Source organism: Leptodactylus fuscus, unplaced genomic scaffold, assembly GCF_031893055.1.
Source record: "Leptodactylus fuscus isolate aLepFus1 unplaced genomic scaffold, aLepFus1.hap2 HAP2_SCAFFOLD_535, whole genome shotgun sequence".
NCBI lineage: Eukaryota > Metazoa > Chordata > Amphibia > Anura > Leptodactylidae > Leptodactylus > Leptodactylus fuscus.
In genome coordinates, this window is record NW_027440563.1 from 4,920 (window position 1) to 19,812 (window position 14,893).

Genomic DNA, 14,893 nt, shown 5'->3' on the forward strand with positions numbered 1-14,893 from the left:
AGATCCTCTGCTGCCCCCCTAGTCACCCTGTTACCTCCTCCCCCCCCCCCCGGGTCCTCTGCTGCCCCCTAGTCACCCTGTTACCTCTCCCCCCCCCGGGTCCTCTGCTGCCCCCTAGTCACCCTGTTACCTCTCCCCCCCTAGATCCTCTGCTGCCCCCTAGTCACCCTGTTACCTCTCCCCCCCTGGGTCCTCTGCTGCCCCTAGTCACCCTGTTACCTCTCCCCCCCTAGATCCTCTGCTGCCCCCTAGTCACCCCTGTTACCTCTCCCCCCCCTGGGTCCTCTGCTGCCCCCTAGTCACCCTGTTACCTCTCCCCCCCCCCCCGGGTCCTCTGCTGCCCCCTAGTCACCCTGTTACCTCTCCCCCCCGGGTCCTCTGCTGCCCCCTAGTCACCCTGTTACCTCTCCCCCCCTAGATCCTCTGCTGCCCCCTAGTCACCCTGTTACCTCTCCCCCCCTAGATCCTCTGCTGCCCCCTAGTCACCCTGTTACCTCTCCCCCCCGGGTCCTCTGCTGCCCCCTAGTCACCCTGTTACTTCTCCCCCCCTGGGTCCTCTGCTGCCCCCTAGTCACCTGTTACCTCTCCCCCCCTAGATCCTCTGCTGCCCCCTAGTCACCCTGTTACCTCTCCCCCCCCCGGGTCCTCTGCTGCCCCCTAGTCACCCTGTTACCTCTCCCCCCCCTAGATCCTCTGCTGCCCCCTAGTCACCCTGTTACCTCTCCCCCCTGGGTCCTCTGCTGCCCCCTAGTCACCCTGTTACTTCTCCCCCCCTGGGTCCTCTGCTGCCCCCTAGTCACCCTGTTACCTCTCCCCCCCTAGGATCCTCTGCTGCCCCTAGTCACCCTGTTACCTCTCCCCCCCAGATCCTCTGCTGCCCCCTAGTCACCCTGTTACTTCTCCCCCCCTGGGTCCTCTGCTGCCCCTAGTCACCCTGTTACCTCTCCCCCCCTGGGTCCTCTGCTGCCCCCTAGTCACCCTGTTACCCTCTCCCCCCCGGGTCCTCTGCTGCCCCCTAGTCACCCTGTTACCTCTCCCCCCCTGGTCCTCTGCTGCCCCCTAGTCACCCTGTTACCTCTCCCCCCCCTAGATCCTCTGCTGCCCCCTAGTCCACCCTGTTACCTCTCCCCCCCGGGTCCTCTGCTGCCCCCTAGTCACCCTGTTACCTCTCCCCCCCTAGATCCTCTGCTGCCCCCTAGTCACCCTGTTACCTCTCCCCCCCCGGGTCCTCTGCTGCCCCCTAGTCACCCTGTTACCTCTCCCCCCCTAGATCCTCTGCTGCCCCCTAGTCACCCTGTTACCTCTCCCCCCCGGGTCCTCTGCTGCCCCCTAGTCACCCTGTTACCTCTCCCCCCCGGGTCCTGCTGCCCCCTAGTCACCCTGTTACCTCTCCCCCCCCTAGATCCTCTGCTGCCCCCTAGTCACCCTGTTACCTCTCCCCCCCTGGGTCCTCTGCTGCCCCCTAGTCACCCTGTTACCTCTCCCCCCCTAGATCCTCTGCTGCCCCCTAGTCACCCTGTTACCTCTCCCCCCTGGGTCCTCTGCTGCCCCCTAGTCACCCTGTTACCTCTCCCCCCCCTAGATCCTCTGCTGCCCCCCTAGTCACCCTGTTACCTCTCCCCCCCCTGGGTCCTCTGCTGCCCCCTAGTCACCCTGTTACCTCTCCCCCCCCCTAGATCCTCTGCTGCCCCCTAGTCACCTGTTACCTCTCCCCCCCCCGGTCCTCTGCTGCCCCCTAGTCACCCTGTTACCTCTCCCCCCCAGATCCTCTGCTGCCCACTAGTCACCCTGTTACCCTCTCCCCCCCCGGGTCCTCTGCTGCCCCCCCTAGTCCAACCCTGTTACCTCTCCCTCTTCCTGGGTCCTGCTGCTGCCCCTAGTCACCTTGTTACCTCTCCCCCCCCCGGGTCCTCTGCTGCCCCCTAGTCACCCTGTTACCTCTCCCCCCCCCCCGGGTCCTCTGCTGCCCCCTAGTCACCCTGTTACCCTCTCCCCCCCCCCCCGGGTCCTCTGCTGCCCCCTAGTCACCCTGTTACCTCTCCCCCCCCCGGGTCCTCTGCTGCCCCCTAGTCACCCTGTTACCTCTCCCCCCCCTGGGTCCTCTGCTGCCCCCTAGTCACCCTGTTACCTCTCCCCCCCCCCGGGTCCTCTATTGCCCCCTAGTCACCCTGTTACCTCTCCCCCCCCCCCGGGTCCTCTATTGCCCCTAGTCACCTTGTTACCTCTCCCCCCGGGTCCTCTGCTGCCCCTAGTCACCCTGTTACCTCTCCCCCCCCCCCCGGGTCCTCTGCTGCCCCCTAGTCACCCTGTTACCTCTCCCCCCCCCCCCCGGGTCCTCTGCTGCCCCCTAGTCACCCTGTTACCTCTCCCCCCCCGGGTCCTCTGCTGCCCCCTAGTCACCCCTGTTACCTCTCCCCCCCTAGATCCTCTGCTGCCCCCCTAGTCACCCTGTTACCTCTCCCCCCGGGTCCTCTGCTGCCCCCTAGTCACCCTGTTACTTCTCCCCCCCTGGGTCCTCTGCTGCCCCCCTAGTCACCCTGTTACTCTTCTCCCCCCTGGGTCCCTCTGCTGCCCCCTAGTCACCCTGTTACCTTTCCCCCCCTAGATCCTCTGCTGCCCCCTAGTCACCCTGTTACCTCTCCCCCCCTAGATCCTCTGCTGCCCCCTAGTCACCCTGTTACCTCTCCCCCCCTAGATCCTCTGCTGCCCCCTAGTCACCCTGTTACCTCTTCCCCCCGGGTCCTCTGCTGCCCCCTAGTCACCCTGTTACCTCTCCCCCCCTGGGTCCTCTGCTGCCCCCTAGTCACCCTGTTACCTCCCCCCCCCCTGGATCCTCTGCTGCCCCCTAGTCACCCTGTTACCTCTCCCCCCCTGGTCCTCTGCTGCCCCTAGTCACACTGTTACCTCCCCCCCCCCTGGGTCTATGCTGCCCCCTAGCTCCCTGTTACCTCTCCCCCCCTGGGTCCTCTGCTGCCCCCTAGTCCACTCTCTGTTACCTCTCCCCCCCCCCCCCGGGTCCTCTGCTGCCCCCTAGTCACTCCTCGTTACCCTCCCCCCCCCCTGGGTCCTCTGCTGCCCCCTAGTCACCCTGTTACCTCTCCCCCCTGGGGTCCTCTGCTGCCCCCTAGTCACTCTGTTACCTCTCCCCCCCCCCCGGGTCCTATGCTGCCCCCTAGTCACCCTGTTACCTCTCCCCCCCCCCCCCCCCGGGTCCTCTGCTGCCCCCTAGTCACCCTGTTACCTCTCCCCCCCCTAGATCCTCTGCTGCCCCCTAGTCACCCTGTTACCTCTCCCCCTGGGTCCTCTGCTGCCCCCCTAGTCACCCTGTTACCTCTCCCCCCCCCCCAGGTCCTCTGCTGCCCCCTAGTCACCCTGTTACCTCTCCCCCCCGGGTCCTCTGCTGCCCCCTAGTCACCCTGTTACCTCCCCCAGGTCCTCTGCTGCCCCCTAGTCACCCTGTTACCTCTCCCCCCCCCCCCAGGTCCTCTGCTGCCCCCTAGTCACCCTGTTACCTCTCCCCCCTGGGTCCTCTGGCTGCCCCTAGTCACCCTGTTACCTCCCCCAGGTCCTCTGCTGCCCCCTAGTCACCCTGTTACCTCTCCCCCCCCCCCCCGGGTCCTCTGCTGCCCCCTAGTCACCCTGTTACCTCTCCCCCCCCCCCTGGGTCCTCTGCTGCCCCCTAGTCACCCTGTTACCTCTCCCCCCCCCCCGGGTCCTCTGCTGCCCACTAGTCACCCTGTTACCTCTCCCCCCCTGGGTCCTCTGCTGCCCCCTAGTCACCCTGTTACCTCTCCCCCCCGGGTCCTCTGCTGCCCCTAGTCACCCTGTTACCTCCCCCAGGTCCTCTGCTGCCCCCTAGTCACCCTGTTACCTCTCCCCCCCGGGTCCTCTGCTGCCCACTAGTCACCCTGTTACCTCTCCCCCCCCAGGTCCTCTGCTGCCCCTAGTCACCCTGTTACCTCTCCCCCCCGGGTCCTCTGCTGCCCCCTAGTCACCCTGTTACCTCCCCCAGGTCCTCTGCTGCCCCCTAGTCACCCTGTTACTTCCCCCCCCCCCTGGGTCCTCTGCTGCCCCCTAGTCACCCTGTTACCTCTCCCCCCCTGGGTCCTCTGCTGCCCCCTAGTCACCCTGTTACCTCCCCCAGGTCCTCTGCTGCCCCTAGTCACCCTGTTACCTCTCCCCCCCCCTGGGTCCTCTGCTGCCCCTAGTCACCCTGTTACCTCCCCAGGTCCTCTGCTGCCCCCTAGTCACCCTGTTACCTCTCCCCCCTGGGTCCTCTGCTGCCCCCTAGTCACTCTGTTACCTCTCCCCCCCCCCCCCGGGGTCCTCTGCTGCCCCCTAGTCACCCTGTTACCTCTCCCCCCCTGGGTCCTCTGCTGCCCCCTAGTCACCCTGTTACCTCTCCCCCCCCCCCCCCTGGTCCTCTGCTGCCCCCTAGTCACTCTGTTACCTCTCCCCCCCCCCCCCCCTGGGTCCTCTGCTGCCCCTAGTCACCCTGTTACCTCTCCCCCCCTGGGTCCTCTGCTGCCCCCTAGTCACTCTGTTACCTCTCCCCCCCCCCCCCTGGGTCCTCTGCTGCCCCTAGTCACCCTGTTACCTCTCCCCCCTGGGTCCCTCTGCTGCCCCCTAGTCACTCTGTTACCTCTCCCCCCCCCCCCGGGTCCTATGCTGCCCCCTAGTCACCCTGTTACCTCTCCCCCCCCCCCGGGTCCTCTGCTGCCCCCTAGTCACCCTGTTACCTCTCCCCCCCCCCCCCCCCCCGGGTCCTCTGCTGCCCCCTAGTCACCCTGTTACCTCTCCCCCCCTGGGTCCTCTGCCCCCTAGTCACCCTGTTACTTCTCCTCCCCCGGGTCCTCTGCTGCCCCCTAGTCACCCTGTTACCTCTCCCCCCCCCCCCCGGGTCCTCTGCTGCCCCCTAGTCACCCTGTTACCTCTCCCCCCCCGGGTCCTCTGCTGCCCCCAGTTGTCTACCCCTTCTGTCTCACCAGTCATGTGGGTCTCCTGGGTTAGGTCACTGTCTCTTCCACCTTGTGTGTCATCTTACTCCCGGGCGAGCCAAGCCCCTTCTGTCACCCTATCAGTCGCCCTGCCTGGCCCGGTCTAGTGTGGTGGAGTCTCCTGTAGAGTTTGTGTCCTCCACTCCGCTCGGCCTCCCTCCCCCTCACCTCTCACTTTTTCTCCCATAACAAGGTCAGTGAAGGATTTCGTTGCGTATTCTGACCCTGTGAGGGAAACTGCAATGCCCTCCGGAGGTTTCCAACCCATCGATGGGGGGCAGGTAAATATGGGGGGGCAGGTAAGAAGAAGACGGGTCTGTGGAGAAGATGGAGTCCACCTGATGTCTTCTTTGTGTCCTCCAGCAGGTTGTCCGCTCGGCCATCACTAGGACTCTGGTCCTGTCAGTAGTCACCGCCATTCTGGGATCATTCCAGTTTGGATACAACATTGGAGTCATAAATGCCCCGCAAAAGGTGGGTGACAACATACAAAAGACGGCGTGTAACATGTTGTCATGTATGCAAGATGAGGACTTAAGATCTGGATATCATGTAGCGAAGTATCATCATATGTTACATGTCCTCTTACATACATGGCGATGAGTATATAGTATAGAGAAGGCTCATCATATGTTACATGTCCTCTTACATACATGCTGATGAGTATAAAGTATAGAGAAGGCTCATCATATGTTACATGTCCTCTTACATACATGCTGATGAGTATAAAGTATAGAGAAGTATCATCATATGTTACATGTCCTCATACTTACATGAGGATGAGTACATAGTATAGAGAAGTATCATCATATGTTACATGTCCTCATACTTACATGAGGATGCGTACATAGTATAGAGAAGTATCATCATATGTTACATGTCCTCATACATACATGGTGATGAGTATATAGTATATAGAAGGCTCATCATATGTTACATGTCCTCATACATACATGGTGATGAGTATATAGTATAGAGAGGTATCATCATATGTTACATATTTTCTTACATACATGCTGATGAGTAGTATAGAGAAGTATCATCATATGTTACATGTCCTCTTACATACATGGCGATGTGTATATTGTATAGAGAAGGCTCATCATATGTTACATGTCCTCTTACATACATGGTGATGAGTATAAAGTATAGAGAAGTATCATCATATGTTACATGTCCTCTTACATACATGCTGATGAGTATATAGTATAGAGAAGGCTCATCATATGTTACATGTCCTCATACATACATGGCGATGTGTATATTGTAGAGAGAAGTATCATCATATGTTACATGTCCTCTTACATACATGCTGATGAATATATAGTATAGAGAAGTATCATCATATGTTACATGTCCTCATACATACATGGTGATGAGTATAAAGTATAGAGAAGTATCATCATATGTTACATGTCCTCTTACATACATGCTGATGAGTATATAGTATAGAGAAGGCTCATCATATGTTACATGTCCTCTTACATACATGGCGATGTGTATATTGTAGAGAGAAGTATCATCATATGTTACATGTCCTCTTACATACATGCTGATGAGTATATAGTATAGAGAGGTATCATCATATGTTACATGTCCTCTTACATACATGCTGATGAGTAGTATAGAGAAGTATCATCATATGTTACATGTTCTCTTACATACATGCTGATGAGTATATAGTATAGAGAAGGGTCATCATATGTTACATGTCCTCTTACATACATGGTGATGAGTATATAGTATAGAGAAGTATCATCATATGTTACATGTCCTCATACATACATGGTGATGAGTATATAGTATAGAGAAGTATCATCATATGTTACATGTCCTCTTACATACATGCTGATGAGTAGTATAGAGAAGTATCATCATATGTTACATGTCCTCATACATACATGGTGATGAGTATACAGTATAGAGAAGTATCATCATATGTTACATGTCCTCATACATACGTGGTGATGAGTACATAGTATAGAGAGGTATCATCATATGTTACATGTTTTCTTACATACATGCTGATGAGTAGTATAGAGAACTATCATCATATGTTACATGTCCTCTTACATACATGGTGATGAGTATATAGTATAGAGAAGTATCATCATATGTTACATGTCCTCTTACATACATGGTGATGAGTATATAGTATAGAGAGGTATCATCATATGTTACATGTTTTCTTACATACATGCTGATGAGTAGTATAGAGAAGTATCATCATATGTTACATGTCCTCTTACATACATGGTGATGAGTATATAGTATAGAGAAGTATCATCATATGTTACATGTTCTCTTACATACATGCTGATGAGTATATAGTATAGAGAGGTATCATCATATGTTACATGTCCTCATACATACATGCTGATGAGTATATAGTATAGAGAAGTATCATCATATGTTACATGTTCTCTTACATACATGCTGATGAGTATATAGTATAGAGAGGTATCATCATATGTTACATGTCCTCATACTTACATGGTGATGAGTATATAGTATAGAGAGGTATCATCATATGTTACATGTCCTCTTACATACATGGTGATGAGTATATAGTATAGAGAGGTATCATCATATGTTACATGTACTCTTGCATACATGGTGATGAGTATATAGTATAGAGAGGTATCATCATATGTTACATGTCCTCATACATACATGGTGATGAGTATATAGTATAGAGAGGTATCATCATATGTTACATGTCCTCTTACATACATGGTGATGAGTATACAGTATAGAGAAGTATCATGATATGTTACATGTCCTCATACTTACATGCTGATGAGTATATAGTATAGAGAAGTTTCATCATATGTTACACGTTCTCTGACATACATGCTGATGAGTATATAGTATAGAGAAGTATCATCATATGTTACATGTCCTCTTACATACATGGTGATGATTATATAGTATAGAGAGGTATCATCATATGTTACATGTCCTCATACATACGTGGTGATGAGTACATAGTATAGAGAGGTATCATCATATGTTACATGTCCTCTTACATACATGCTGATGAGTATATAGTATAGAGAGGTATCATCATATGTTACATGTTCTCTTACATACATGGTGATGAGTATATAGTATAGAGAAGTATCATCATATGTTACACGTTCTCTTACATACATGCTGATGAGTATATAGTATAGAGAAGTATCATCATATGTTACACGTTCTCTTACATACATGCTGATGAGTATATAGTATAGAGAAGGCTCATCATATGTTACATGTCCTCTTACATACATGGTGATGAGTATATAGTATAGAGAAGGCTCATCATATGTTACATGTCCTCTTACATACATGGTGATGAGTATATAGTATAGAGAAGGCTCATCATATGTTACATGTCCTCTTACATACATGGTGATGAGTATATAGTATAGAGATGTATCATCATATGTTACATGTCCCCATACTTACATGCTGATGAGTATATAGTATAGAGAAGTATCATCATATGTTACACGTTCTTTTACATACATGGTGATGAGTATACAGTATAGAGAAGTATCATCATATGTTACATGTACTCTTACATACATGCTGATGAGTATATAGTATAGAGAAGTATCATCATATGTTGCACGTTCTCTTACATACATGGTGATGAGTATTTATTATATAGAAGGCTCATCATATGTTACATGTCCTTATACATACATGGTGATGAGTATATAGTATAGAGAGTAGAGATGAGCGAACAGTGTTCTATGGAACTCATGTTCGATCGGATATTAGGCTGTTCGGCATGTTCGAATCGAATCGATCACCGCGTGGTAAAGTGCGCCATTACTCGATTCCCCTCCCACCTTCCCTGGCGCCTTTTTTGCTCCAATAACAGCGCAGGGTAGGTGGGACAGGAACTACGACACCGGTGACGTTGAAAAAAGTAGGCAAAACCCATTGGCTGCCGAAAACATGTGACCTCTAATTTAAAAGAACAGCGCCGCCCAGGTTCGCGTCATTCTGAGCTTGCAATTCACCGAGGACGGAGGTTTCCGTCCAGCTAGCTAGGGCTTAGATTCTGGGTAGGCAGGGACAGGCTAGGATAGGAAGGAGAAGACAACCAACAGCTCTTGTAAGAGCTAAATTCCAGGGAGAAGCTTGTCAGTGTAACGTGGCACTGACGGGCTCAATCGCCGCAACCCAGCTTTCCCAGGATCCTGAATGGAATACACTGTCAGTGTATTCCCGTATACCCGATATATACCCCGATACCCGTTCCAACGGTGTGCCCCCCCACCTTCACCCCAGAAATACCCTGCAAGTCCCCTAGCAATAGAATTGGGGCTATATACACCCACTATTTTTACTACTGGTATACAGTGCCATTGTCTGACTGGGAATTCAAAGAGTATATTGGGAATACAAATACCCTCATTTCTTGCTACTGCCATATAGTGCCATTGTCTGACTGGGAATTCAAAGAATATATTGGGGTTACGTGCACCCACAATTTTTACTACTGGTATACAGTGCCAGTGTCTGACTGGGAATTCAAAGAATATATTGGGGTTACGTGCACCCACAATTTTTACTACTGGTATACAGTGCCAATTTCTAACTAGGAATTCAAAATGCGCAAGGCTCCCGGAAAGGGACGTGGACGAGGCCGTGGGCGAGGTCGGGGGAATGGTTCTGGGGAGCAAGGTAGCAGTGAAGCCACAGGGCGTCCCGTGCCTACTCCTGTGGGGCAGCAAGCATTGCGCCACTCCACAGTGCCAGGGTTGCTTGCCACATTAACTAAACTGCAGGGTACAAACCTTAGTAGGCCCGAGAACCAGGAACAGGTCTTGCAATGGCTGTCAGAGAACGCTTACAGCACATTGTCCAGCAGCCAGTCAGACTCTGCCTCCTCTCCTCCTATTACCCAACAGTCTTGTCCTCCTTCCTCCCAAAATTCCCAAGCTTCACAGAACAATAACCCCAACTGTCCCTGCTCCCCAGAGCTGTTCTCCGCTCCTTTCATTGTCCCTCAACCTGCCTCTCCACGTCACGATTCCACGAACCTAACAGAGGAGCATCTGTGTCCAGATGCTCAAACACTAGAGTCTCCTCCATCTCCGTTCGATTTGGTGGTGGATGACCAGCAACCCACCCTCATCGACGATGATGTGACGCAGTTGCCGTCAGGGCATCCAGTTGACCGGCGCATTGTGCGGGAGGAGGAGATGAGACAGGAGTTGGAAGAGGAAGTGGTGGATGATGAGGACACTGACCCGACCTGGACAGGGGGGATGTCAAGCGGGGAAAGTAGTGTGGATGTTGAGGCAGGTGCAGCACCAAAAAGGGTAGCTAGAGGCAGAGGCAGAGGTCAGCAGCTTAGGCGAAGCCAGGCCACACCCGGAATCTCCCAAGATGTTCCAGTTCGTACCCAGCCCCGAAAAACTCCCACCTCGAGGGCACGTTTCTCGAAGGTGTGGAGTTTTTTCAAGGAATGCGCCGAGGACAGATATAGTGTTGTCTGCACAATTTGCCTCTCGAAATTGATTAGGGGCTCTGAGAAGAGCAACCTGTCCACCACTTCAATGCGCCGTCATTTGGAATCCAAGCACTGGAATCAGTGGCAGGCAGCAACGGCAGGACAAAGGCCGCCTGCCGTTCACGCCACTGCCACTGCCTCTGCCACTGCCTCTGCCTCTGCCACTGCCACTGCTGACTGTGCTGGTGATGCACTCCAGAGGACGAGCCAGGACACCACTTCATCTGCCTCCGCCACTTTGTTGACTTCTACCTCATCCTCCCCTGGTCCTGTCTTATCTCCTTCTCCTGCACCATCAAAGGCACCATCAGGCGTTTCTTTACAACAACCCACCATCTCTCAGACATTGGAGCGGCGGCAGAAATACACTGCTAACCACCCACACGCGCAAGCCTTGAACGCCAACATCGCTAAACTGCTGGCCCAGGAGATGTTGGCGTTCCGGCTTGTTGAAACTCCCGCCTTCCTGGACCTGATGGCAACTGCGGCACCTCGCTATGCCGTCCCTAGCCGTCACTACTTCTCCCGGTGTGCCGTCCCCGCCTTGCACCAGCACGTGTCACTCAACATCAGGCGGGCCCTTAGTTCCGCGCTTTGCACAAAGGTCCACTTGACCACCGACGCGTGGACAAGTGCATGCGGACAGGGACGCTACATTTCACTGACGGCACACTGGGTGAATGTAGTTGAGGCTGGGACTGCTTCCCAAACTGGCCCGGTGTACCTCGTCTCCCCGCCTAACATGCCTGGCAGGGACACGAGAAGAACACCCCCCTCCTCCTCCTCCTCTACCGCCTCCTCCTCCGCCACCGCCTCCTCCTCCGCCACCGCCTCCTCCTCCGCTGTTAGATTGACCCCAGCTACGAGTTGGAAACGTTGCAGCACTGGCGTTGGTAGACGTCAGCAGGCTGTGCTGAAGCTGATCAGCTTGGGGGACAGACAGCACACTGCCTCCGAGGTGAGGGATGCCCTCCTCGATGAGACGGCAATATGGTTTGAGCCGCTGCACCTGGGCCCAGGCATGGTCGTTTGTGATAACGGCCGGAACCTGGTAGCAGCTCTGGAGCTTGCCGGACTCCAACATGTTCCATGCCTGGCCCACGTCTTCAACCTAGTGGTGCAACGTTTCCTAAAGAGCTACCCCAATGTTCCAGAGCTACTGGTGAAAGTGCGGCGCATGTGCGCCCACTTTCGCAAGTCGACAGTAGCCGCTGCTAGCTTAAAATCTCTCCAGCAACGCCTGCATGTGCCACAACACCGGCTTTTGTGCGACGTCCCCACACGCTGGAACTCAACGTTTCAGATGTTGAATAGAGTGGTTGAGCAGCAGAGACCTTTGATGGAATACCAGCTACAAAACCCTAGGGTGCCACAAAGTCAGCTGCCTCAGTTTCACATCCATGAGTGGCCATGGATGAGAGACCTTTGTGACATCCTACGGGTCTTTGAGGAGTCCACAAGGAGGGTGAGCTCTGAGGATGCGATGGTGAGCCTTACAATCCCGCTCTTGTGTGTTCTGAGAGAATCCCTGATTGACATCAGGGATAACTCAGATCACACAGAGGAGTTAGGGATAGCATCCGATCCGTCACAGCTGGAGAGTAGGTCCACACATCTGTCCGCTTCACTGCGTTTAATGGAGGAGGAGGAGGAGGAGGAGGAGGAAGAAGAGTTGTCCGATGATGTGATGGTGATACAGGAGGCTTCCGGGCAACTTCGAATCGTCCCATTGTTGCAGCGCGGATGGGTAGACATGGAGGATGAGGAGGAAATGGAGATTGAACTTTCCGGTGGGGCCAGAGGAGTCATGCCAACTAACAGTGTGGCAGACATGGCTGAGTTCATGTTGGGGTGCTTTACAACCGACAAGCGTATTGTCAAAATCATGGAGGACAACCAGTACTGGATCTTTGCTATCCTTGACCCCCGGTATAAAAACAACATCTCGTCTTTTATTCCGGTAGAGGGGAGGGCCAATCGCATCAATGCTTGCCACAGGCAATTGGTGCAGAATATGATGGAGATGTTTCCAGCATGTGACGTTGGCGGCAGGGAGGGCAGTTCCTCCAGTAGGCAACCAAGTTCTCACCGGTCCACACAAACGAGGGGCACACTGTCTAAGGTCTGGGACACCTTGATGGCACCCCCTCGCCAAAGTGCCGCCACAGAGGGTCCTAGTGTCACCAGGCGTGAGAAGTATAGGCGCATGTTGCGGGAATACCTTTCCGACCACAGCCCTGTCCTCTCCGACCCCTCTGCGCCCTACACGTATTGGGTGTCGAAGTTGGACCTGTGGCTTGAACTTGCCCTATATGCCTTGGAGGTGCTGTCCTGTCCTGCCGCCAGCGTCCTATCTGAGAGGGTGTTCAGTGCAGCCGGTGGCATCATCACTGACAAGCGCACCCGTCTGTCAGCTGAGAGTGCCGACCGGCTCACTTTGATAAAAATGAACCACCACTGGATAGAGCCTTCATTTTTGTGCCCACCTGTGTAAAGCACCCCAACATGAAACTCCATGTCTGTACTCAACCTCTCCAATTCCTCCGCATCCTCATACTCATCCACCATAAGCGTTGCACAATTCTGCTAATACTAGGCTCCCTCCAACATGATTTCCCCCAACTCTGCTGGTTAGAGGCTCCCTCCACCCTGATTTCCACCAACTCTGCTGGTTAGAGGCTCCCTCCACCCTGATTTCCACCAACTCTGCTGGTTAGAGGCTCTCTCCACCCTGCTTTCCCACAACTCTGCTGGTTAGAGGCTCCCTCCACCATGAATTTGCCCAAACTGGGCTGGTTAGAGGCTCCCTCCACCATGAATTGGTCCAAACTGGGGTTTTTAGAGGCTCCCTCCACCATGAATTGGTCCAAACTTGGCTGTTTAGAGGCTCCCTCCACCATGAATTGGTCCAAACTGGGGTGGTTAGAGGCTCCCTCCACCATTAATTGGTCCAAACTGGGCTGGTTAGAGGCTCCCTCCACCATTAATTGGTCCAAACTGGGCTGGTTAGAGGCTCCCTCCACCATGAATTTGCCCAAACTGGGCTGTTTAGAGGCTCCCTCCACCATGAATTTGCCCAAACTGGGCTGTTTAGAGGCTCCCTCCACCATGAATTGGTCCAAACTGGGTTTTTTAGAGGCTCCCTCCACCATGAATTGGTCCAAACTGGGCTGTTTAGAGGCTCCCTCCACCATGAATTTGCCCAAACTGGGCTGTTTAGCGGCTCCCTCCACCATGAATTGGTCCAAACTGGGGTGGTTAGAGGCTCCCTCCACCATTAATTGGTCCAAACTGGGCTGGTTAGAGGCTCCCTCCACCATTAATTGGTCCAAACTGGGCTGGTTAGAGGCTCCCTCCACCATGAATTTGCCCAAACTGGGCTGTTTAGAGGCTCCCTCCACCATGAATTTGCCCAAACTGGGCTGTTTAGAGGCTCCCTCCACCATGAATTGGTCCAAACTGGGTTTTTTAGAGGCTCCCTCCACCATGAATTGGTCCAAACTGGGCTGTTTAGAGGCTCCCTCCACCATGAATTTGCCCAAACTGGGCTGTTTAGCGGCTCCCTCCACCATTAATTGGTCCAAACTGGGCTGGTTAGAGGCTCCCTCCACCATGAATTTGCCCAAACTGGGCTGGTTAGAGGCTCCCTCCACCATGAATTGGTCCAAACTGGGGTTTTTAGAGGCTCCCTCCACCATGAATTGGTCCAAACTTGGCTGTTTAGAGGCTCCCTCCACCATGAATTGGTCCAAACTTGGCTGTTTAGAGGCTCCCTCCACCATGAATTGGTCCAAACTGGGCTGGTTAGAGGCTCCCTCCACCATGAATTGGTCCAAACTGGGGTGGTTAGAGGCTCCCTCCACCATTAATTGGTCCAAACTGGGCTGGTTAGAGGCTCCCTCCACCATGAATTTGCCCAAACTGGGCTGTTTAGAGGCTCCCTCCACCATGAATTTGCCCAAACTGGGCTGGTTAGAGGCTCCCTCCACCATGAATTGGTCCAAACTGGGGTTTTTAGAGGCTCCCTCCACCATGAATTGGTCCAAACTTGGCTGTTTAGAGGCTCCCTCCACCATGAATTGGTCCAAACTGGGGTGGTTAGAGGCTCCCTCCACCATTAATTGGTCCAAACTGGGCTGGTTAGAGGCTCCCTCCACCATTAATTGGTCCAAACTGGGCTGGTTAGAGGCTCCCTCCACCATGAATTTGCCCAAACTGGGCTGTTTAGAGGCTCCCTCCACCATGAATTTGCCCAAACTGGGCTGGTTAGAGGCTCCCTCCACCATGAATTGGTCCAAACTGGGGTTTTTAGAGGCTCCCTCCACCATGAATTGGTCCAAACTTGGCTGTTTAGAGGCTCCCTCCACCATTAATTGGTCCA

The 14,893-nt window shown here is 53.6% G+C and overlaps 1 protein-coding gene across 1 annotated transcript in view; it reads left to right on the plus strand.

The window, feature by feature from the left end:
- Positions 1–5,069: 5,069 nt before the first annotated feature.
- The window catches only part of LOC142188574 (solute carrier family 2, facilitated glucose transporter member 4-like), a gene marked incomplete at its 3' end in the record, with an annotated part of 53,112 nt that continues 43,288 nt past the window's right edge, over positions 5,070–14,893 (plus strand). The window contains exons 1-2 of the mRNA XM_075261866.1: positions 5,070–5,278; positions 5,361–5,471. Coding sequence (XP_075117967.1) covers positions 5,240–5,278; positions 5,361–5,471 — 150 coding nt within the window. The remainder of the gene's footprint in view (positions 5,279–5,360; positions 5,472–14,893) is intronic.